Source organism: Prunus mume, linkage group LG1 (assembly GCF_029339155.1).
Source record: "Prunus mume cultivar Tortuosa linkage group LG1, ASM2933915v1, whole genome shotgun sequence".
NCBI classification, from domain to species: domain Eukaryota; kingdom Viridiplantae; phylum Streptophyta; class Magnoliopsida; order Rosales; family Rosaceae; genus Prunus; species Prunus mume.
Window position 1 is genome coordinate 18,014,347 of NC_142698.1, and position 23,682 is coordinate 18,038,028.

The following is a 23,682-nucleotide window of genomic DNA, read 5'->3' on the forward strand; positions in this document are numbered from 1 at the left end:
GTGATGTGTGCATATTGGATTGTGGAGACTGATAAAGCGAAGTTATTTATAGATAGATACTTCTAAAGTGAGCGCAGAGGTGATGGATCACTTGAAGAACGCAGGAATTGAATTGAGGCCATATGATTCCATTCTTTCTGAAGTAGAAGGGTAAGTTTGGCCCAAGCATGGGCTACAAAGAATCAAAAGTTTCTATAGTTTTTTTTTTCTTTTCACATAAAGAATAACAATGAAAACCTCATCATCCGATCAAAGACGGTTTCGACGTGTCAATTACAATTGCAATAAAAAGGATGGTTATTACTTTTTCTTTTCTTTTCTTGGCTAAGGAAAAGGATGGTTATTTTTCTCATCCTGCTTCCATGTCTTTCGGATTATCACAGTTTTGCCGGTACAGCATCAGATAGCTCAGAATACATGGTTGATATTGCTTTAGCAAAGTGTTCCTTAGCTTGAGGCCTCTTGATCTGGAAAGCGTTCCAAGTCAATACAGTGATACTAGGATATGTAAATTTCAACCCATATTTCCCTCATCGTTTTTGATATCCAAGACAAGTAAAATAGAAGCTTACCTTGAAGGTTGGAGTGAGGAGGCCATTTTCCAATGTGAATGGTTCAAGAACCAAAGTTACAGCTTTTGCAAATTCAAAACCTCTCAACTGCAGTTGTAAATGAAACACTAAATATAAGCTACAAGAATCCTTGCAACCTGAAGATTATTATTTCAGGCAGTATGGCTTGAGACAGATTTACCTGAGCCTCCTTTCCAAGGGCATCCATGCTAGCCAAAACAGCAGTCCTTGCTCTTGGATCATTGCACAGTTGTGTGAGATCTTCATACTGCATCAAATGCAATAAGAGTCAGCCAAAAAACCAAAAAAAATTATGTTTTCATCAAAAGGATAAACATATCGAGCAAGCGTCACGCCTGCATGAACTAAAAGACAATGGAGATGAACCTAGGAGGTTAAAAAGAATCACACCTTTATGCCTGCAGATGCAGCCCACGCTTTCAGTACATCTGGATCCACTACAACTATAGCTACTAGACAGGAGTTGAAGCTGTCACCTAGAAGTAGCATAAAATGAACAAATCAGCAAGTAAAGCATAGCTGCTGCGATGTTTTATATGCAAAGAAAACTCAATCTCCTCACCATATACAAAACTTTGAGCAACAAATTCGCACTTGGCGTAGACATTCTCAACCTTCTCTGGTGCTATATACTCCCCCTGTGCCAACTTAAATATGTTCTTTTTCCTGTCAAAAGAGTAGAGATTCTGAATGACATGTTCGTTTTACAAATCAATATTTTTGAACTATAATTATCTGTAAGATAAGATCTCACCTATCAATGATCTTAAGCTGGCCTCCGGGTAACCACAAACCAATGTCTCCAGTATACAGCCAGCCGTCGTCATCAATGACTTCTTTCCTGTTCAATCAACTGCACAGTCAGGTAGACTCACTGGTGCTAAATTTTGTATCTGTGATCATAATAATAGATGCAAGTTCTGTACGTCTGGATTTCGTCTTTGTAGTAGCCTTGAAAGACAATTGGACCCCGGACACAGATTTCTCCACGAGGATGGGGCTGATCCTCAGAGGTGTAATTCATTTCAGGGACATCCACCAATTTTATTTCTGAAAAAGAAAAAAGGCTACTGAGAGAGGGTGGAAAACAGAGAAGAATCCGAAATGTGACACTTAGAATAAGATAATATGCTATCTAACAGCAAATTCTTATATACATTTGTGTATGATAAGTTTGATAAACTCACCACAGGCGGGATTAGGGGACCCGACGTGGCCAGATAAGTTGTCACCCTCATCCATCATGCTCATGGCACAAGAAGTCTCTGTCATACCATATCCTTCAATTACTTGACAGCCAAAGCACCTGCGATTTTGGTTACATATGCAGCAAAAATTTCATTGGTCTTAACACTTGAAAAAAATAATAAATTATTATTAAATTGCACTCTATAAGATAGCCAACTTACACTCTAAGGAAGTCCATGACATCAGGGGACAAGGGTGAAGCACCGGATCCCATAAAACGAACTCGTCCTCCAAGCTTTTCCTTTATTTTGTTGAACACCAATCTGTCCCATATTGGTGATCCATTCGAACCTGAAATAATTGTTTAACATAGAGAAATTTAACAACAGCATGACTTAAGTAATAGCCTATGAGAAGGTGAAGTTATTAGTGTATATTACCACTCATTATGGATTGCTTCTTGGAACTGTAGGCAGTTTGAAACAGTCTCTCCCTTAGAGTCCCAGATGTTTTAACAGAATTTGCAATCCTGTGATGAACTGAATTAGATGTGACATGGAGACGAAATGAACAATAATAAACAATACTTTTAAGCAGCAGCCAACTATGATTACCCGGCATATATTCTGTTGTACAACCGAGGCACACTACAAAATAATGTAGGTCTCAGTGCAACCAGGTCATCCATCAATTTCAGATTGTCCTGCAATTAAGGACAGAGCTGTACGTAATGCTTGAATGGCCTCAGAGACTCCAGGAGATACTAAAACTATGATACTCAGAAGAGTCACATACCCCCTGGTAGAAACCAATAGCAACACCGTAGTACACTGATATAATTTGATTAGTTCGTTCATAGATGTGTGCCAAAGGAAGGTAGGATATGTAACTGTGGAAAATAAAATGTATTTAAACACTATATGAAAATTGTCTGACAACTAATAATTTATATATAATGTACTCACATATCCGAGGGATAGAATGTGACTGCATGACAGAATCCAGCAGCGTTTGCAATAAAGTTTCCATGGGTCAATACAACTCCCTTTTTGAGGGGGAGGAGGGGGTAGAGAAACACGATTAAAACAAGTAACGAGGTCCATAATGTATTTCACCATAGTAATATATAATGAGCTTTTGCAGCAGAAATTGAGCATGGTTTCATAAAAAAGCAAGCTCTACCTTTGGTGTTCCAGTCGTACCACTTGTGTAGCAAATGGTTGCAACATCTTCAGCCTTCGGAGGGCAAAAAGGCTGCAGATTACTGCGGCCCTAAAAGAGAATCATTGTAAGGTGAAGACATACATGTTTTATAAACAAACATTAATGCTACACCAAGATAAAAGCATACAATTAGCAAAACAAAATTCTAAAGAATATGTTTTTCTCTGTTCGGAAGATAAGAATATACTTGGAATATAAATTTACAAATAACTGAAAAAAATTATCAGGATAGGTTAAAGTCGAAAATTTACCTGACTGATGAGCTTTAAATATGATATAAGCTTCACTCTAGATGTAGATGGAAGCGAAGGCAAGTGTTCATCCATCCCTCCCACAACCTACATTTATGGATTTCAAGGGGCAAAAGGATTAGAAAACTGGAAAATATGCATTCGTTCATTTTCAACTTAGACAAGAATAAGATAATAAGATTTCAAGAGTACATACCACTATAAGTTGTACAGACGGAATCTCAGATACGAAAGTTAACATCTGCAAGAATCAGGAGAGGCTTATAAGATGTAAGGCAAATTTGTAAAGCATAAATTAGCATATTATGAAAAGCAGAATTCAGATACAAACTGGTATTTCCCATTTTCAAATTGTTAACAACAGAAATGGTACGTTGCAGAATATTTTGAAGAAAACATTAAAAGAAAGAAATAATACATCTTTGAATGATGCACCAGCCTATGACATTCCTTGCAGGCATCATTTATTGCAAAATTGCAAAATTGCAAAATCACAGAATCACAGCTGAAGAAGCAAATATCAAAACTCACAGTGCTTAGAGTCTGTGGGGCACAAAAGACTGCCTGTACACCAGCATGATTTACGGCGTACTTAACTGCATCTGGGCCTGCTCATAGACCGAAAATCTGTTAAAACAGAGTTTACAAACTCGGAACCATTCATTTGAGCAATTACAGGTGTACATACCAAGAGTATCATATAAAGGAACTGAGATAAAAGAATATGCAGAGCAAGCATAATCCACAATCAGCCACTCTGGTCTGTTTATGAAATAAAGTCCAACACAAGCTCCCTGTCCAAGCCAAGATGATGCCATCAAATTTTGGCAAATATAGTCTATCATCAAAGCAGAGAATATGACTTGTGTAATGGATTTTGATTTACTTTTTCTAACCCGTGAAAGCGTAGGCCAGAGCCTATTGCTTCCCGAGCTGTGGCTGCTTCTCCATATGTCATCCATTTGTACCTTCAATCATAAAGACCACGACTTTACATGGAGAAGGAATTGAAATTACGCACAAGATTAGAGAGCACAACACAAACCAACTTACTCTCCAACAGTTCCATCCACCCGATTTCGTGTACCTAAGAATTTGTAATCTCTAAAAACTTCAACTGAACGTCTGCATTTCTCAGAAATTTCGACCAAACAATTAAACAATTGTAATTCTTCCATAATATAATAATTAATAAATAACTAAAAAATAAAAACAGGGGATTAATTAACTCAATTTATTCAACCAAGCAAGAAAGTAAGAAAGTAAGAAGGCTGACACAAAGTTATCATGCAAAGTCCCAATTTGAGGATGATCAGAAAATCGATTGACGAGCTTGAAAGGCGAACGTGCAGATCTGCAGCAAATCAATAACAAAAGCAACCCAAATAATTACAGCAACAAATTAAGGTAGCTAAAATCTACACACACAAAAAAAAAGAAGAAGAAGAAAGAAAAGCATATATATACCTATGCACATCCCACTTCCCTGTGTGCAACTTCTCTGGGAGCACCACACTGTAGCCCTGCCCTGCTCAAGACCAAACACAAGACCACAGCTTCAAATTCTCCTTCTGCTATTCATACACCTATACATATATATATATATATATAGAGAGAGAGAGAGAGAGAGAGAGAGATGAGTATGTACCGTGAGCAAACTCACCAGCGGTGAGGTTAGCGTGAAGATGAGAGTGAGGAGGATGGTCGGTTGACGGAGGGAGGAGGTGGGAGTGAATGGCGTGGAGGCGACGCTGAGGAGCAGGTAGAGATTCCATTTTTCCGGGGGTTTGAATCTTTTGATGCGATGATTTTCTCGGAAAATGAATATGATCGCGGGAAAAGGGAATTCTCTCGCTGGAAAATAGGTGGGAAAGTTTGTTAAGCGCTTCTAACTCGTTGCTTACTTTGCTTTGCTTGGTGTCTGTTTGGTGTTCCCCCCTTTTCTTTTCTTTTTTCTTTTTTAAAGGTTCAATTGAAGTAACAGAAAAATTGACAAATGGGAAAAAAAGGCACGCTTTTTAAGGCAAATGTGACGAAGAAGGCGCAAACAGCGTTTCAGATTTCCGAATATTAAAATAGTATAGCCGCTCGGCTATAATCTTAAATATTTCTCATCGACCTTTCCATGACCTCATGGCTTGTAGTTTGCCGACGTACGGTACGGCCAACAAAATCCTGACCGTTAATATCATCAGTTGGACGATTTCAAATCTTACTAGTTTGATAACTTACGTAAAAATAATAATTAATGGTCTACTGAACCAATAATATATTACAACAAAAGCAAAAAAGATAAAGTTTTTGTCAGCTTAACATTAACATGCCAATATATCATTTCAAACCAAGTTTCAGAGCTTCAAATTTGGCAGAGATATCACATAAGGATAAATTTACTTCTCAATCTGGGGCCAAAAAGACTTTGAATATGTCAAACCAAATGGAAAAAAAAAAAGAATAGTTGAAGAAGATGAGATTGAGAAAGCTTGGGTCTTGATTTTTAATGATTTTGTTGCTTTGTTTGGAGCAACTAAGCACATCACATGGCCATGTAACCCGGTCACATATGATGTTGTCTCCCTGAATTCAACTATATCCTTATGGGAAAGAGAGGGGGGTAGGAAATAAAAGAAAGAAAAAGAAGTCATGGGAAAAGATAATACAACAATAGGACTAGGAAGCCATGATGCAAGATTTAAAAGAAAAGATAATAAAGTAACACCAGCATGGACCTAGCTCGCATAAATGCACATTATTGAGTTAAATTGGTGTAATTAACAATCGAAAAAGTTAGACCAATTGGTCAAAGGGAGACTTTGGAAAAATTTAAAGGAGAGATAAATTTTTTAAAAGAAGCCAAAATGGATAAAATTGCTCTTATTTATTTTTGGATTTTCTAAGGAATTCTTTACATTTGTATGTCTTTGATTTGAAAGTTAAGAGGTTTTTCTGTCTTTTTTAAAAAAACTTTGGTTTTTTCCAAAAGTAAAAGTACTTTTATGGCTAAAACCTAAATTCACTTAAACCCCTTGCATTTGAGGTTTTTTTGTTGAGAACATTTACTATTAAGAAAAGTGATAATATACTAAACTCATACACCCGGATATTATGACTCGAACAAAAAAATCTTTTATTAGGGAACAATTGTTCCAAACCACTGTACTAGTGAATTGTTTGCAACCTTTGCCGTAAATAAATGATAAACTACTAATCCTGCACGGAAGGAAACGGCGTTGTATGATGGTGATGCGCGGTAAAATCAAAAGGTAGTTGTGAAAAAATATTACTTTATAACGGATATAACTGTATCACATAGAAATCTCAGCTGTAAAAGATAACAAAAGGGATGATCATCTTTGTCGGTCTGAGTCTGAGCCTCTGCCCCACACTCACGAACTCATGTGCGCAATGATAATTGAGAAAAAACTCGGATGAGTGATGAAGTCTCCTCTTCATTTCTGACTTTTGAGAGTGAGAGTGAGAGCTAAATTGACTGAAACTAGGGTTTAATGGCGGCGATAGGGAAAACGACGCTGGACTCGGGGTGGCTCTCCGCGAGGTCCACGGAGGTCCATCTCAGTGGGACACACCTCACCACCACCCAACCTCCCTCCGTTGGGCCCCACCTCCCCTTGGATGGAGGCCGTTGTTCCCGGAACGTAATCTCTCTCTCTCTCTCTCTCTCTCTCTCACACACACACACACACACACACACACATTAATTTCAATGTGATTAAGTAAATGTGGTTTAATTTGATTAAAGTTTCGAGTTTAATCTTTTGGTTCTGGGCTCAAGTTCATTTCAGTGTTTACAGTTCTAAAATGGGTTTGCATGACGTCAATATGTGTTTAGACATATGAAACTCATTGGTAGAATTACGTTGAACTTGTTCCACTAACAATTTGGAATTAATTCAAACTGATGAAAGCCTACAACTTGAATCATAATTTTACAAAAAACTATCAGGGCTCAGGGTTAATCATGATTTAGTTCACAGTGTTTTGGCAACCTTGGTGAAGAACAAAGTTGTACCCGATCCGTTCTATGGGTTGGAAAACGAGTCAATCATAGATATTGCTGATTCCGGGAGAGAGTACTATACATTCTGGTTCTTTACAACCTTTCAATGTAAGCTGGTAAGTGATACATTTTAATGATAACATGTTCTTTCTTTATGGCAAGATTCGTAAGATTATCCTCGATTTTAATTTTTGTTTTCCTTGATATTTTAGCACTTGGATACTTTCCTCTAAATACATGACCCTTTTCCAGTCAGGTACTCAACACCTGGATCTGAATTTTCGTGCAATCAATTATTCTGCAAAAGTATATTTAAATGGGCACAAAAAAGTCCTGCCAAAAGGGATGTTTCGAAGGCATTCTCTCGATGTCACTGATATAGTGCATCCTGATGGTCAAAACTTGCTTGCTGTTCTTGTTTACCCTCCAGATCATCCAGGGAGTATTCCTACTGAGGGTGGGCAAGGCGGTGATCATGAGGTATATCTATATCCATGAGCCTTCTTTTAGATTTTTTCTCAAAGTTTTATCCTTCTACATTAAGATGCTGGATTTTATGCAAGACCAATGATGGCTTCCAAAGAGTTAATTATCAAATGTATGCAATAAGCAAACTGAGATTAATATAACTATTAATTTTCAAATTTTGTTTCAGATCGGGAAAGATGTAGCTACTCAGTATGTGGAGGGTTGGGATTGGATGTGTCCTATAAGGTGATTATGTTTTACTATTGAGATTGCAGAGTGTTTTCTTTAGCATGTTGTGATCACAAACCAATGATATGCTTTTCATCTTCCTTCTAAAATGGGATGCCAGAGGATGTATTATCAGTGTAAAAAGGATTTCCAATGTAATTAACTTGTATATTGATACAGGGATAGAAACACTGGCATATGGGATGAGGTGTCAATTTCTGTAACAGGGGTGAGTTTAGTCTTAATGTTTCACTTCCTGTCATAGAATTTTCATTGTGATACTGTCTCTATAGTGATATGCTGATTTTCATCTTGTTGGGAAAGAAAATAGATTTACCTTTATATGGGCTGATCATTTGAATTGTGTTGAGGTTCAATGAAAAGTTGTTGACTCCTTGTACTGTGTAAGTATGGCCTTTGTGGTTTATAATAAGTTCTTTTGTTTTTTGACTCTTTCCCATTTGGTGCAGCCAGTAAAAGTAATTGATCCCCACTTGGTTTCATCATTTTATGACAATTACAAGAGGGCATATTTGCATGCTACAACTGAGTTGGAAAATAAGAGCACCCGGGTTGCTGAGTGTTCATTGAATATTCAAGTAACAACAGATCTTGAACGAAATTTTTGTTTAATAGAGCATCTTCAGACTCAACATTTGTCAATCCCTGCTGGATCACGGGTGCAATATACGTTTCCTGGGGTTCGTGACAGAACATAGTGTGCATTTTAATTATTTTAGCAGAAAACAATACTTTTCTAGAAGCCCTTTGGAGAACCTGTTCATCTTGATATTCAATTCGTTATATTTATTAGGTTTAGCTTTCAATACTTGTGTTCAGTACTAAATCAAATTTATTTGGCAGCTCTTTTTCTATAAGCCCAATTTATGGTGGCCAAATGGTATGGGAAAGCAATCCTTGTACAAAGTTTCTATTACTGTTGATGTAAAGGGATATGGAGAGTCTGATTTGTGGAGCCAATTATTTGGATTCCGCAAAATTGAGAGCCACATTGATAATACCACTGGAGGAAGGTATGGTATTTATATAAAACTTAATGTAGATTCTGTTTAACAAAATTGAGAGTCTGTTTTAACTTTTAACTTGTACATTCTCCTCTCTAGGTTGTTCAAGGTCAATGGTCAGCCTATTTTTATTCGTGGTGGTAATTGGATATTATCAGATGGCCTCCTACGACTTTCAAAGAAGCGTTACAGTACAGACATCAAGTTTCATGCAGATATGAATTTTAACATGATCCGTTGTTGGGGTGGTGGACTGGCTGAGAGGCCAGAATTTTATCATTACTGTGACATTTATGGGTTGTTGGTAAGTCATGCCTGCTCTTGCTTTAACATGTGCATGTTTTGTCAGGGTTTACTGGGGAAGGAGGGATAAGTAAACTTGAATGCATCAGGTTTGAAATCTCACGGCCATGGAATTGGTTGGGTGAATCTGATCTATACTGCTCTGCCTCGGATTTAAATTTTGTAGGTCTGGCAAGAATTTTGGATTACAGGAGATGTCGATGGACGAGGTGTCCCTGTATCAAATCCCAATGGTCCACTGGACCATGATCTTTTCTTGCTTTGTGCAAGAGATACTGTCAAGCTTCTCAGGAACCATCCTAGTCTTGCCCTCTGGGTGGGTGGAAATGAGCAAATTCCACCAGATGACATCAACAAAGCTCTGAAACAAGACCTCAGGCTCCATCCACATTTTGAAAGCTCATTAAATGAAGGTGGCAAGACCCCAGTGTTGAGGGATCCAAGCCAATATCTTGATGGTGCACGCATTTACATCCAAGGATCCATGTGGGATGGGTTTGCAAATGGAAAGGGGGACTTCACTGATGGCCCTTATGAAATTCAAAATCCCGAAGACTTCTTTAAGGATGACTTTTACAAATATGGGTTCAATCCTGAAGTTGGTTCTGTAGGTATGCCTGTTTCAGCTACCATCAGAGCTACAATGCCTCCAGAAGGATGGCAGATTCCTTTGTTTAAGAAAGTTTCCAATTATTATCAAGAAATCCCAAACCCCATCTGGGAATACCATAAATACATCCCCTATTCAAAACCAGGCAAGGTTCATGACCAGATTTTACTTTACGGGTCCCCAAAGGATCTCAATGATTTTTGCTTGAAGGTAAACTAATCTTTTGGTTATTCAGGGTGCACGTTGGTTCTATCTCTGTTTTAACTGTTGGACTTACTTTAAATCATCTCAGGCTCAACTTGTTAACTACATCCAGTATAGAGCTCTACTGGAGGGTTGGACTTCTCGAATGTGGACTAAATACACTGGTGTTTTGATTTGGAAAACACAGAATCCTTGGACAGGTCTTAGAGGTCAGTTTTACGATCATCTTCTAGACCAAACGGCAGGTTTCTATGGCTGTCGCTGTGCTGCGGAGCCAATCCATGTCCAGCTTAACTTGGCTACATATCTTTTAGAGGTAACTTGGTTACATATTTCTTAGAGGTTACTTGGCTATTTACGGAGTTTACACTGGAGACATGGCTTGAGATTGCTGTCATTGTCTCTTCCTGCCTTGAACAGGTTGTCAACACTACATCAGAGGAACTATCTGACATCGCTATAGAAGCCTCAGTGTGGGATCTAGAAGGAACATGCCCATACTACAAAGTTCACGAAAAGCTATCGGTGCCGCCAAAAAGTACAGTGCCAATTGCTGAGATGAAATATCCAAAATCTAAAAACCCAAAGCCAGTTTACTTTCTTCTTCTCAAACTGTATCGCATGTCAGACGATCGCATTATATCCAGGAACTTTTACTGGTTGCATCTGTCTGGTGGGGATTACAAGCTGTTAGAACCATACAGGAAGAAAACAGTACCACTCAAGATTATATCCCAGGTTTTCATCAAAGGAACCACTAACGAAATGCATATGCTTGTGGAGAACACATCTAAGAAACCAGAGCCAAAAAGCCGAACCTATCGAAACGATTTTGCTACTGAACTAGGTGATGGTGATTTCGATGTAGCCTCGATGCACTCTACACATGATGGAGCAGACAAAAAACATGAAGCTAGTTGGTTTCAGAAAATATCCAGACATTTCACAAAGGAGAGTGATGGCTTGAGGGTTGCTGAGATCAATGGCAGTGACATAGGCGTGGCTTTCTTCCTGCATTTTTCAGTTCATGGATTGAAGAAGGGCCATAAGGAAGGAGAAGACACAAGAATTCTTCCTGTTCATTATTCGGACAACTATTTTTCGCTGGTGCCGGGTGAAGCTATGCCCATCAAGATCTCTTTTGAGGTCCCTCCTGGTGTCACCCCACGAGTTACTCTTGACGGATGGAATTACCATGGTGTCCATACAGTCCATTGATGGAGCTGGTTTAAAAACTTGTTCTGCTTTGTCTTTGCTACTTGTAATAGTTGAATTATACACAACGAAGAAGAGGACGTTTATAAGGATTTAATGGGACTCCATAGAGGGCTTAAATAGTCATAAAATAAAACTCTAATTATAATTTATAGCAACAAATAGTTATGAAATAAAAAACTCTATATCATGTCAAAACAGATAAAATATGATGATCAAGGTCCTGGAAATGTTGTCAAATAAATAATGGAGCATACGACATCGTTTTGTGTAACGGTGGGTGTGATGCGCGGCAAAAATCAATATATAAATAAATAAATAATGCCATCTTTCCCGTCATCTTTGTCGGCTGTCTCTGTCAGCACAGCCCGCGCTCAAAGTACACACTTTTAAAATGAGAGAGATCTTGAGTGAGACTGTGACTTTGACTGACTGTGACTGTATAGAGAGAGAGAGAGAGAGAGAGAGAGAGAGAGAGAGAAAGAGAGAGAAAGAGAGAGAGCTAGGGTTCAATGGCGGCGATAGGGAAGACGAGGCTGGACTCGGGTTGGATCGGGACTAGAGACAGGGAGGTCACGGTTAGTGGCACCCAGCTCACCACCACCCACCCTCCCTCCCCTGCCCTTCCTTGGATGGAGGCCGTCGTCCCCGGAACGTAATATATATATATATATATCTCTCTCTCTCTCCATCGCATACATATACATTGACATAATAAAACACTTCTATGAGTTTCAGTAAATGTGGGTTAATCTGATTCAAGTTTTGAGTTTTCATTTTTTGGGTTCTGGCTGAGTTTAGATTAACTTCAATTTCTAAGCCTTAAGTTGCCTCTCTACTGTATCAATATTTTTTGCTGAGATGAGAACCCTGTATTTCAACATTAATTACAAATACAAAGATGCTTCAGGAATTCTGACTAGATTCATTTCTAGCATTCTAGTGTATGTAGAGCATAATTATTGGTTATTGTTGCTAATTCATCTAACTCCATCTTGATTGAAGCAACCAACTGATGAAACAAATCTGCTTCTTGAATCAAAACTTGGCTATCAATGATCATAGATGTTGTAATTGACAGTGTTATGGCAACCTTGGTGAAGGGCAAAGATGTACCCGATCCCTTCTATGAACTGCAAAACGATTACATCATAGATATTACTGAATCCGGGAGGCAGTACTACACATTCTGGCTCTTCACAACTTTTCAGTGTAAACTGGTAAGCCATATCCGACTTAAATGATAAATGCAATTTAAGAAAGATTTGTAAGTTTGCTCTCACTTTAGTTTTCCTCTAAATTTGCTTCACCCTTTTTCCAGTCCAGCACACAGTTCCTGGATCTGAATTTCCGCGCAATCAATTATTACGCAGAGGTATATTTAAATGGGCACAAAAAAGACCTGCCAAGAGGGATGTTTCGAAGACATTCTCTTGATGTCACTGATATAGCGCATCCTGATGGTCGAAATTTGCTTGCTGTTCGTGTTTACCCGCCAGATAATCCTGGGACCATTCCTCCTGAGGGTGGGCAAGGTGGCGATCATGAGGTACACATCCATATCCATAAAACCTATTTGATTACATTCTGTTTCTTTTAGATTTTTGCTCAAAGTTTTATCCTTCTACTAATTACTGATTTCAGAATTTCATTCAGATACTGGGTCTCATGCAAGAGCAATGGTGACTTGAAAAGAGTTCATTATTAAATTGAGGCAAGTGCCTTACGGTATCTAATTTTCATTTCAGATCAGGAAAGATGTAGCTGCACAATATGTGGAAGGTTGGGATTGGATGTGCCCTATAAGGTGACTGTGTTTTACCATATTAAGATTGTAGAGTGTTTTCTTTAGTATTTTGTGATCATGATATCCTTTTCATCTTCTTTCTAATTTGGGATGGCAGAAAACGTTTCAGCATACTTTTTGTTTGTTGAGGAAATTTTTTCCACCTCTTTCCAGCTAAAATGGTTCAAAGGCTATCCTTTATTGTTTAGGAGGAAAAATCAATGCACTGCATTGAAAGGCCATGGTGATAAAGGAAATGATTTGTATGCATCCTCTCGTGTATCTTCTAATAGTTTGATCTAGAAACTTCTTGTCAGATCTATTTGCTTGCCTGCCCTTGCAGAATCTTCAGATATTTTTATATAGATATTTTCCGTACACGAGATTTCTGTTGTAATTCGCTTATATACTGTTACAGGGATAGAAACACTGGCATATGGGATGAGGTGTCAATTTCTGTAACAGGGGTGAGTTTGCTTCCCTTTCAGTCAGAATTTCCTTCGTCTTATTCTGCACTGCTAATGTATTTGGTCTTGCATTTTTTATTATCTTCAGATACCAATTTTCATTCAAATATTAGTTATTTGTATAAGCTCAATTTTTGACTCATTACCATTTTGTTGCAGCCAGTTAAAATAATTGATCCCCACTTGGTTTCATCGTTTTTTGACAATTTCAAGAGGGTATATCTTCATGCTACAATTGAGTTGGAAAATAGAAGTACCTGCGTTGTCGAGTGTTCTTTGAATATCCAAGTCACAACAGAACTTGAAGGAAACGTTTGTTTAGTAGAGCATCTTCAGACTCAACATCTGTCAATCCCTGCTGGATCACGGGTGAAATATACATTTCCTGAGGTCCGTGAAAGAACATATGATGCATTTTTATTATCTTAGTAGAACAAAGTAAATTTCTAGAATCCATTTTGGACTATCTGTTTATCTTGCATTCAACATTCAATGCTTGTGTTCTAAATAGTATAACTTGGCAGCTCTTCTTCTACAAACCCAATTTATGGTGGCCAAATGGTATGGGAAAGCAATCCTTGTACAATGTTGATATTACTGTCGATGTAAAGGGATACGGAGAATCTGATTTGTGGAGCCAATTATTTGGATTCCGCAAAATTGAGAGCCACATTGATACTACCACCGGTGGGAGGTAATTATATAATATATATATATATGTGTGTGTGTGTGTGTTTATTACCTTATGTGCAGTTTTTCAACATGCTAACTCTTTTTCTGGTGTGTATGTTCTGTTATCCGTACATTCTGCGCTTCAGGTTGTTCAAGGTCAATGGTCAGCCTATTTTTATTCGTGGTGGTAATTGGACAGTGTCAGATGGCCTCCTATGACTTTCAAAAGAGCGTTACAGAACAGACATCAAGTTTCATGCAGATATGAATCTTAACATGCTCCGTTGTTGGGGAGGGGGAGTGGCCGAGAGGCCAGAATTTTATCATTACTGTGATATTTATGGCCTGTTGGTAAGCTATGTCTCTCTCTCTCTCTCTCTCTCTCTCTGTGCATGTTTAACTAGGTTTTATTGGGGAAGGAGGGCAGTAGACTTGTGAAGTTAATAACTGCTAAATCTTGAGAGCCTGGCTTAAAATTTATTGGCCATGGAATTAGTTGGGTGAATCTGATCCATACTGCTGCTGATTTAAATTTTGTAGGTCTGGCAAGAATTTTGGATTACTGGTGATGTCAATGGACGAGGTGTCCCAGTATCAAATCCAAATGGTCCACTGGACCATGATCTTTTCTTGCTATGCGCAAGAGATACTGTCAAGCTTCTAAGGAACCATCCAAGTCTTGCCCTTTGGGTGGGTGGAAGTAAACAAATTCCTCCAGATGACATCAACACAGCTTTGAAACATGACCTCAGGCATTATCCAAATTTTGAAAGCTTATCAAATGAGAGTGGCAATATTGTTAAAGATTTTTCTGCAGGGTCGGACGATCCAAGCCAATATCTTGATGGTACACGCATTTACATCCAAGGGTCCTTGTGGGATGGATTTGCAAATGGAAAGGGGGACTTCACTGATGGCCCTTTTGAAATTCAAAACCCTGAAGACTTCTTTAAAGATGACTTTTACAAATATGGGTTCAATCCTGAAGTTGGTTCTGTAGGTATGCCTGTTTCAGCTACCATCAGAGCTACAATGCCTCCAGAAGCACGGCAGATTCCTTTGTTTAAGAAGGTTTCCAATGATTATGAAGAAGTTCCAAACGGCATGTGGGTACACTATAAATACATCCCTTATTCAAAACCAGGCGAGGTTCATGACCAGATTTTACTTTATGGGTCGCCAAAGGATCTTGATGATTTTTGCTTGAAGGTAAAATAGTATTTTTATTATTCAGGGTGCATTTGGACTCTATCTTTGTTATGACTATTTGACTTTAAATCATTTCAGGCTCAACTAGCTAACTACATTCAGTATAAAGCTCTATTAGAGGGTTGGACTTCCCGCATGTGGAGTAAATACACTGGTGTTTTGATTTGGAAAACACAGAATCCTTGGCCAGGTCTTAGAGGGCAACTTTACGACCATTTTCTAGACCAAACGGCAGGTTTCTATGGCTGTCGAAGCGCAGCAGAGCTAATCCATGTCCAGCTTAACTTGGCTACATATTTCATAGAGGTAAGTTCTATAACAAAATCATAATCAGACTAATTAATTGGCGACGTGCAAATATGCTCTGATTTCTTCTTAAAATACTGAAATTAGTGGAAAATTTACCTGTAAAGAAAGAAAGAAAAAAGAAAAGTCCTCACAGAAGGAATCCATATCTAAGTGGAACTTGCCGCCTTGAACAGGTTGTCAACACTACATCAGAGGAACTATCTGATGTCGCTATAGAAGCCTCGGTGTGGGATCTAGAAGGAACATGCCCATACTACAAAGCTCATGAAAAGGTGTCCATGCCGCCAAAAAGAACAGTACCAATTGCTGAGATGAAATATCCAAAATCTAAAAACCCAAGGCCAGTGTACTTTCTTCTTCTCAAGCTGTATCACATGTCAGATTATCGCATTATATCCAGGAACTTTTACTGGTTGCATCTGTCTGGTGGAGATTACAAGCTGTTAGAACCGTACAGGAAGAAAACAGTTCCATTAAAAGTTACATCCCAGGTTTCCATCAAAGGAACCACCTATGAAATGCATATGCGCATCCAGAACAAATCTAAGAAACCAGTGCCGAAAAGTTTAACCTATCAAAACAATTTCACTACTAAACAAGGTGATGGTGATTTTGATGTAGCATCAGTGGAATCTACACATGACGGAGCAGACAAAGAGCTTGAAGTTGGTTGGTTTCGGAAAATATCCAGACATTTCACAAAGGAGAATGGTGGTTTGAGGGTTGCTGAAATCAATGGCAACGACACAGGTGTTGCTTTCTTCCTTCATTTTTCAGTTCATGGATTGAAGACAGACCATAAGGAAGGAGAAGACACAAGAATTCTTCCTGTTCATTATTCAGACAACTATTTTTCACTGGTGCCAGGTGAAGCTATGCCCATCAAGATCTCTTTTGAGGCCCCTCCTGGTGTCACCCCCCGAGTTACTCTTGATGGATGGAATTACCATGGTATCCATACAGTCCATTGAGTTGGTTAATGCATTTTTTTTCCTTTGCTCTTTGTAATAGTTGAATTATACACAACAGATCTTGCTCCTCGAGCAAAGACCAATGTAAGGAAACAATGTCCAATTTTACAGACATTATTATCCCAATGTGCTTGTACTCGAACATGGTACATCAACCTCCTCAAATGATGGTAGGAATAAAACAAAGATACAAACTGAGAATTATCTCTTTTTTGAGTTTCACATGATCTTGTGTTGCACATTGTTTCTCCCTTATTTTCTTATCAATGGAGGGAAAAAAAAGTACCGCAGGAAAGAGAGGGAGAATATCTGAGAGAGTGCGCGCTATCCAATGCAGCAGGCAGCCCAAGCAGTCCCAAATGGGCTGCATGCTCCCAATTTTTGGGCTTATATTTGATGAGCCTAAAAAGTTTGGGCCCAGAAGAGTCACCGTTTAGTCTGCGCTATCGTATTTTGTGCCTGAAACATCAAAGCGAAATTCTGAAGAAACTGAGAGAACTGCAGTTGGTCTCCGTGTCCCCAATTTCATGGATGAAATCCAGATGGGTCTTTCAGTTTCAGAACCTCAACTCTCACTACTTGCCCTCTTGGGCTTCGTTTCTAATCTCTCCTTTCAAAGCCAAGGTTCACCAAAACCTCTCTGCAGAAACAACCTCAAGATTGATCCTCAACCATGTAGACATAAGCCTGCTTCTCTCTCTTTGTGGAAGAGAAGGAAACTTTCACTTGGGTTCTTCCCTCCATGCCTCTATCATTAAGAACCCTGAATTCTTTTACCCCGAGAGTCAAGATGATTATCGTAATGTCCTTGTTGTTTGGAATTCTCTGCTTTCAGTGTACTTGAAATGCGGTCAATTTTCCAATGCAGTTAAGCTGTTTGACAATATGGGCATGAAAGATACAGTTTCGTGGAATACAATGATATCTGGGTTTTTAAGGAACGGGGAGTCTGATGTTGGGTTTGGCTACTTTAAGCAAATGCGTGGATCGGATTTTTATCGATTTGATAGAGCAACTTTGACTTCGATTTTAGCAGCTTTTGATGGGCCTGAGTTTTGTCACTTGAATAAGATGATGCATGGTTTGGTGGTTTTGAATGGGTTTGAGCGGGAAACTGCAGTGGGGAATACTTTGATCACATCATATTGTAAATGTGGGTGTTTCGGTTCAGGAAGGCGGGTTTTCGATGAGATGTTTGAGAGGAACGTGATTACATGGACGGCAATGATTTCGGGGCTCGCACAAAATGAATTCTATGTGGAAAGTTTGGAATTGTTTTTGGAGATGCGTAGTGGAGTAGTGGATCCAAATTCCTTGACTTATTTGGCGTCACTCACTGCATGTTCTGGTTTGCAGGCAATAAGTGTAGGGCGTCAAATTCATGGACTTGCATGGAAACTGGGAATTCAATCAGACTTGTGCATTGAGAGTGCACTAATGGACATGTATTCGAAGTGTGGCAGCGTGGAAGATGCATGGCGAATATTTGAATCCACAGAAGAACTTGATGAGATTTCCATGACTGTTATCCTTGTGGGATTTGCACAAAATGGATTTGAAAGTGAAGCGATCCAACTATTTGTGAAAATGATGAAAGCAGGAATTGAAATCGACCCAAACATGGTTTCAGCTGTTCTTGGTGTGTTTGGTGTTGATACTTCTTTAGGTCTAGGGAAGCAACTCCACTCTTTAATTGTCAAAAAAAGTTTTGGTCATAACTCTTTTGTCTGCAATGGGCTTATAAATATGTACTCCAAGTGTGGAGAGTTGGAGGATTCAGTCGAAGTGTTCAGTAGGATGCCTCAGAGGAACTCAATTTCGTGGAATTCCATGATTGCAGCTTTTGCCCGTCATGGAGATGGCTCCAAAGCATTACAATTATATGAAGAGATGAAAATGGATGGTGTACAACCAACAGAAGTTACATTTTTGTCTCTACTTCATGCTTGTAGCCATGTTGGCTTCGTTGAAAGGGGCATGGAATTTTTGAACTCCATGAATGAGAACCCTGGGATGAGTCCAAGACCAGAACACTACGCTTGTGTCGTTGACATGTTAGGTCGTGCAGGACTTCTCACTGAGGCCAAAAATTTCATTGAGGGACTACCTGAGAATCCGGGTGTACTTGTTTGGCAAGCATTGCTTGGTGCTTGTAGCATTCATGGTGAATCGGAGATCGGTAAGTATGCTGCAGATCAGTTGCTTTTGGTGGCACCTGAGACCCCGGCACCATATGTTTTGCTAGCGAATATATATTCTTCTGAAGGAAGGTGGAAAGAGAGAGCAAAGACCATTAAGGGGATGAAGGAAATGGGGGTCGCAAAAGAAACAGGTATTAGTTGGATTGAGATTGAAAACAAAGTTCAGAGCTTTGTTGTTGGGGATAGAATGCATCCACAAACAGAGATCATTTATGGAGTTCTGGTAGAACTGTATAGACTTATGACAGATGAAGGATATGTAACAAATTAGAGGTTTATACTCTACTATTTAGGTGATGATGAAAGAGATAAGAGCCAATTCTTTATTACAGACAAGCCAAAACCATGAAGGTTGTATTTCTGTTGGAAAAAGAAGAAGAATGATTTAGGTTTGTCATTCCTGTATTATACTAATTTTCTGTGTTAATATTATCTGCAGAGAAGTTCAACTGTTGAACTTTCGCATGCGGGATTATGATTTCTTATCCGGCATATTTTTCACCACGGCAGGATAAATTTTAAAGAAGCTGGTACAAAGCTGGGTTTTCCCTTTCGTTTTGTAGACTAAACGAAAGAGAACACTAGTAGCATAAGGTATAATGAATGGTTATCTTTTACATTGCAACTCAGAAGGAATTGATTGCCAAGTTGGTCCCCTGTAGCCCTGCTGCCATTTTATGTTTGCATTGTGAAGTTCACTTTTGCTATTTTGGGTGTATTGAAGGGTTTCTGATGAACAAGGGTGGTTAGTAGGTATATTGGGTTGGTTGGGGAACTTTAAATGTGAAAAAATATGTCTGATATTTCTTCTTTGTGAATAGCTGGAGATTTGGGTTTATCAGGTGACTCAGCATGAAACATTTATTCAAATAATTATGTGGCTAGCAAAAGAAGCCTCAGTTATGGCTTTCAACAACTGCTCTGTAAACAGCGATGAATTATTGTTATCAAGGGCCAAAGCTATTGACTACCAGTTCTTATGATGGGGGCCCAGGGACCAAAATGTCAAACTGTCAATGCTACAAGTCTTGTAGTTGCTCATCCCTCCAAGACCCAAGGATACTGTTGGCACCTTGTGCTCCATTGTTTTTTTTATGCCAAGGCTTCAAGATTGAGTGATCAATGATCATGCAATAAAATTACATGAAATTACATATTGCTTTTGAGAGAAGTCACTTGAATTGTCAAGCCAATCAATTTACTCAACTTTCTGCAGTTTCAAAATGATAAAAATATCTGGAAGAAAAAGGAAAAGTTCTTAGAAGCTAGAGAGAGAAATGGCATACAATCTGAAGAACTGCGTCACAGCCATGATGGGCTGTTTTCTCTTCATTTTACTCGTTCTGCCATCTAGTTATGCGTTTCTTTGTGAAGAATCCACAGATTGTCATGCTCTTCTTAAATTCAAGGAGGGTCTAAGAAGCGATCCCAAAGGTCATCTACAAACTTGGAACAAAGCCAATCCCTTCTGCAACTGGACTGGTATTACATGCCACCCATATCTCCAACACCGGGGTGTAGGTCTTGAACTCATAGACATGGATTTGCGAGGAGGGATATCACCATTTATATCCAATATTTCTCTTCTTACCACCCTGTCTCTACAAGGCAATAGATTCTATGGAAAAATTCCATCTTCCTTGGGAGGACTTTCAGAGCTAGCATTTCTCAATGTAAGTGAAAATAACCTTGAAGGTAATATTCCTGGTTCATTACATGGTTGCCAAAGCTTGAAAGTCGTAGATTTGAATTACAACAATCTATCTGGGATCATTCCTAAGGAACTCAGCTGGATGAAGAATTTAACGTACTTATGTCTGTCACAGAACAGACTCACTGGAGTGCTACCATCATCACTGTCGAACTTGACTGAATTGACACAACTAGAACTGGCTGTCAATTATTTTACTGGAAAGATCCCACCACAACTTGGAGCATTAAGAAAGCTAGAGATTCTGTACCGCCATATGAACTTTCTTGAGGGACCAGTACCTGCAGCAATTAGCAACTGCACCGCTTTACGTGAGATTTCTCTGATTGAGAATCTATTAAGTGGAGAAATCCCTTTAGAGCTGGGTGCAAAACTCCAGAACTTGCAGATATTGTACATGAATGATAACAAGCTTTCTGGTAGAATTCCAGTGACCCTCTCCAATCTCTCTCAGCTGACACTGCTTGATCTGAGTCTCAACAATTTAGAGGGGGAAGTTCCTGCAGAGTTGGGAATGTTAAAGAACCTAGAGGTTCTCTACTTTCATTCCAACTACTACTTAGGTGGCAGCTCTGGTAATTCTTCCCTCAGTTTCTTAACAGCTCTCACAAACTGTTCAGTTCTAAAAAAGCTACACTTTGGTTCATGCTCGTTCAAAGAAAATATACCGTCTTCTGTAGGTGGTCTTTCAAAAGACCTCTTTTACTTCAATCTTTTGGATAATTACATTATGGGAAGTATACCAGACAGTATTGGAAACTTAAGCAGCCTAGTAACCTTATACCTGTCATACAACCTTTTGGAAGGAAAAATTCCACCATCATTTGGAAAGCTTGGGAATTTGCAGAGGTTATACTTGGAGAGAAACAGAATTCTTGGGCCAATTCCAGATGACTTAGGGAATATGCATAACCTTGGAGTACTGAATCTTGGGAAGAATTCGATTGGCGGGTTGATTCCACCTTCACTTGCTAATCTCTCACAACTGAGATATCTTGACCTGTCTAGAAATCGCCTGTCAGGAAAAATTCCAGTGGAGCTTACTCAATGTTCTCTTATGATGCTGCTTGATTTATCTTTTAACAGCTTACAAGGTTCTGTTCCTGTACAGGTTGGCCTTCTTTCAAACTTAGCACTCTCACTTAACCTTTCAAACAATCATTTCGAAGGACAACTTCCAGCAAGCATTGGAAAGCTGGTGTCTCTACAGGCAATTGACTTCTCGAAGAATAAGTTTTCTGGTGTCATACCTAGCTTGATAGGAAGTTGCATGTCGCTGGTGTATCTGAACCTGTCCAATAACATGATTGAAGGAACGATTCCGGAGTCTCTGAAATTAATCAGTCATCTTGAAGTTTTGGACTTGTCTCATAATCGATTAAATGGCACCGTTCCAATCTGGATTGCTAATCAACAGATGATCAGGACTCTCAATTTATCTTATAATAGGCTATCAGGTGAAGTTCCATACACTGGAAGGTTTGTGTTTTTAAATAGAAGCTCATTCCTGGGGAATGTGGGGTTGTGTGGTGGTTCTGCACTAATTGGTCTTCCTCCTTGTGAAGTTCAAAACATAAAATGCAGGATAAAGAATTGGGGTAATATACTTTATGGTTGCAGCAGTTGCAGTAAGCTGTGTGCTGATTGCTTTCTTTGTTGTTCGTTTTTTCTTGAGAAAAAAGGATTCAAAATCAGCGCATGTGATGCTAATGGAATCCCCAGAACATCATGGAAGTCAAACTTTCACCCAAAGGGAACTTGAAATTGCTACATTTGGGTTCAATGAGGCTTATCTCCTTGGTAGAGGAACCTTTGGATCAGTTTACAAAGGAATTATTGATAATGGGAAAATTACTGTGGCTGTTAAGGTTCTGCATAGTGACTGCAGTCAGAGTTTCAAAAGCTTTAAAAGGGAATGTCAAATATTGTCTGAAATCAAGCACCGGAATCTTGTTAGAATGGTAGGATATACCTGGAACAGAGGGTTTAAAGCTCTTATCCTTGATTATATTGGGAATGGAAACTTGGGACAACATCTTTATCCGGGTGGACTAGAGGAAGGAGCTTGTAGATTAACTTTGAGGGAAAGAATGTCAATAGCGGTAGATATTGCCAATGGATTGGAGTATCTTCAAGAAGGCTGTCCAGTCCAAGTTTTGCACTGTGATATAAAACCAGAAAATATACTATTGACAATGATATGGTGGCTCATGTAGCATATTTTGGGATTGGAAAGCTCATTTCAGCTGACAAATTGAAAGAACATGTCAGCACAACAGGTTTCCTACGGGGATCGATTGGTTATATTCCCCCAGGTATGCATATCACATGAACATACATCACTTTCATATATCAGAAACACCAGAAACTAAAGCAATTATGAGCAACCATCTGAATATATATATTGCTTGTGAAACAGAATATGGGCAGGGAGTTGAGGTATCAGCTAAAGGGGATGTGTATAGCTTTGGTGTGGTTCTGCTCGAGATGTTTACGCGAAAAAGAGTAATGTGTTTTCGGATGAGCTTGATCTAAGGAAGTGGGTGGGTTCTGCATTTCCAGACCAAATTTGGGATGTTGTTGACACCACACTGAAGCAGGAGGCGAGCTCAAAAGACGCATGTGATGCTTTGGAGAAGCTTGAGCAATGCAGCATTCAATTGCTTGAGGTAGGGATGATTTGCACAGAAGAGAGTCCACACAAACGACCCCTTATGTCCTCTGTTGTGCCAATGTTGAAAAAATGTCTCGAAAAAAGAGGAATTTGAAGCTCCATATATATAGGAAAACTTTTACATTTACCAGTTGTTTTTAATTTCTTTTGGCCTTTTGCTCGTGTGAAGTTTCATACTGAGGGCTCATGAAAGTCCTTTGTGAGTGTGTTTATGTCTGTATAATATTATTATTGTCAATATCAAAATCATGTGTGTAAAATAAATTGTTTTCTCACCATCAATTAGTTCCCAATCAGATACTTATCTAATAGAACTTTTATTTTACTGGAACATTGTTCTCAGTTAGACCAATTA

The 23,682-nt window shown here is 38.9% G+C and overlaps 5 protein-coding genes across 6 annotated transcripts; 4 read left to right on the forward strand and 1 right to left on the reverse strand.

Annotated features, from left to right (window-relative positions):
* Positions 1 to 100: 100 nt before the first annotated feature.
* On the reverse strand, positions 101 to 5,213 carry LACS7 (long-chain acyl-CoA synthetase 7). 2 transcript variants are annotated; one of them, XM_008248241.3, is made up of 23 exons: positions 4,905 to 5,213; positions 4,724 to 4,784; positions 4,533 to 4,610; positions 4,310 to 4,381; positions 4,143 to 4,224; positions 3,945 to 4,050; positions 3,788 to 3,864; positions 3,453 to 3,497; positions 3,257 to 3,343; positions 2,964 to 3,053; positions 2,747 to 2,826; positions 2,577 to 2,670; positions 2,396 to 2,484; positions 2,222 to 2,310; positions 2,003 to 2,132; positions 1,781 to 1,899; positions 1,520 to 1,643; positions 1,348 to 1,434; positions 1,156 to 1,259; positions 984 to 1,069; positions 754 to 840; positions 573 to 659; positions 101 to 467 (listed from the first exon to the last, which is right to left on the reverse strand). In XM_008248241.3, exons 1-23 carry the CDS (start codon positions 5,029 to 5,031, stop codon positions 378 to 380), a joined length of 2,091 nt encoding a protein of 696 aa, XP_008246463.2. In that variant the 5' UTR covers positions 5,032 to 5,213; the 3' UTR covers positions 101 to 377. The 2 variants fall into 2 exon arrangements, with proteins under 2 accessions (XP_008246463.2, XP_016650993.2); XM_016795507.2 differs by having other exon boundaries at positions 4,920 to 5,183.
* A 1,379-nt stretch (positions 5,214 to 6,592) lies between these two features.
* LOC103344633 (mannosylglycoprotein endo-beta-mannosidase-like) lies at positions 6,593 to 11,424 on the forward strand. Its single transcript, XM_008248243.2, is given in 12 exon segments — positions 6,593 to 6,879; positions 6,881 to 6,912; positions 7,252 to 7,390; positions 7,527 to 7,754; positions 7,930 to 7,988; positions 8,151 to 8,199; positions 8,441 to 8,671; positions 8,835 to 9,004; positions 9,095 to 9,299; positions 9,465 to 10,118; positions 10,201 to 10,428; positions 10,533 to 11,424. Coding segments are annotated over 12 exon segments (2,910 nt in total). The 5' UTR covers positions 6,593 to 6,762; the 3' UTR covers positions 11,331 to 11,424.
* Positions 11,425 to 11,558: 134 nt separating this feature from the next.
* Positions 11,559 to 16,963, forward strand: LOC103344631 (mannosylglycoprotein endo-beta-mannosidase-like). The gene is given in 11 exon segments (XM_089053115.1): positions 11,559 to 11,982; positions 12,409 to 12,547; positions 12,649 to 12,876; positions 13,076 to 13,134; positions 13,532 to 13,580; positions 13,740 to 13,970; positions 14,105 to 14,274; positions 14,399 to 14,603; positions 14,793 to 15,461; positions 15,540 to 15,767; positions 15,944 to 16,963. Coding segments are annotated over 11 exon segments (2,919 nt in total). The 5' UTR covers positions 11,559 to 11,839; the 3' UTR covers positions 16,742 to 16,963.
* Positions 16,964 to 17,132: 169 nt separating this feature from the next.
* Positions 17,133 to 20,175, forward strand: LOC103344634 (Tetratricopeptide repeat (TPR)-like superfamily protein). Its single transcript, XM_008248244.2, has 2 exons — positions 17,133 to 19,293; positions 19,382 to 20,175. The coding sequence occupies exon 1, from the start codon at positions 17,138 to 17,140 to the stop codon at positions 19,211 to 19,213; it is 2,076 nt and encodes a 691-aa protein (XP_008246466.2). The 5' UTR covers positions 17,133 to 17,137; the 3' UTR covers positions 19,214 to 19,293; positions 19,382 to 20,175.
* A 44-nt stretch (positions 20,176 to 20,219) lies between these two features.
* Positions 20,220 to 23,623, forward strand: LOC103318578 (uncharacterized). Its single transcript, XM_089053105.1, is given in 5 exon segments — positions 20,220 to 22,247; positions 22,249 to 22,840; positions 22,843 to 22,968; positions 23,073 to 23,156; positions 23,159 to 23,623. Coding segments are annotated over 5 exon segments (3,093 nt in total). The 3' UTR covers positions 23,422 to 23,623.
* The last annotated feature ends 59 nt before the right edge of the window (positions 23,624 to 23,682 follow it).

What these genes read in the sequence shown, in the direction of transcription:
- LACS7 (XM_008248241.3), bottom strand. Translation starts at nt 5,031, where the DNA reads ATGGAATCTCTACCTGCTCCTCAGCGTCGCCTCCACGCCATTCACTCC. An exon ending in TGCTCAAAGTTTTGTATATG is followed by an intron (nt 1,070 to 1,155) that starts GTGAGGAGATTG and finishes TGCTACTTCTAG; the next exon opens with GTGACAGCTTCAACTCCTGT. An exon ending in CCCTTGGAAAGGAGGCTCAG is followed by an intron (nt 660 to 753) that starts GTAAATCTGTCT and finishes TTACAACTGCAG; the next exon opens with TTGAGAGGTTTTGAATTTGC.
- LOC103344634 (XM_008248244.2), top strand. Translation starts at nt 17,138, where the DNA reads ATGAGCCTAAAAAGTTTGGGCCCAGAAGAGTCACCGTTTAGTCTGCGC.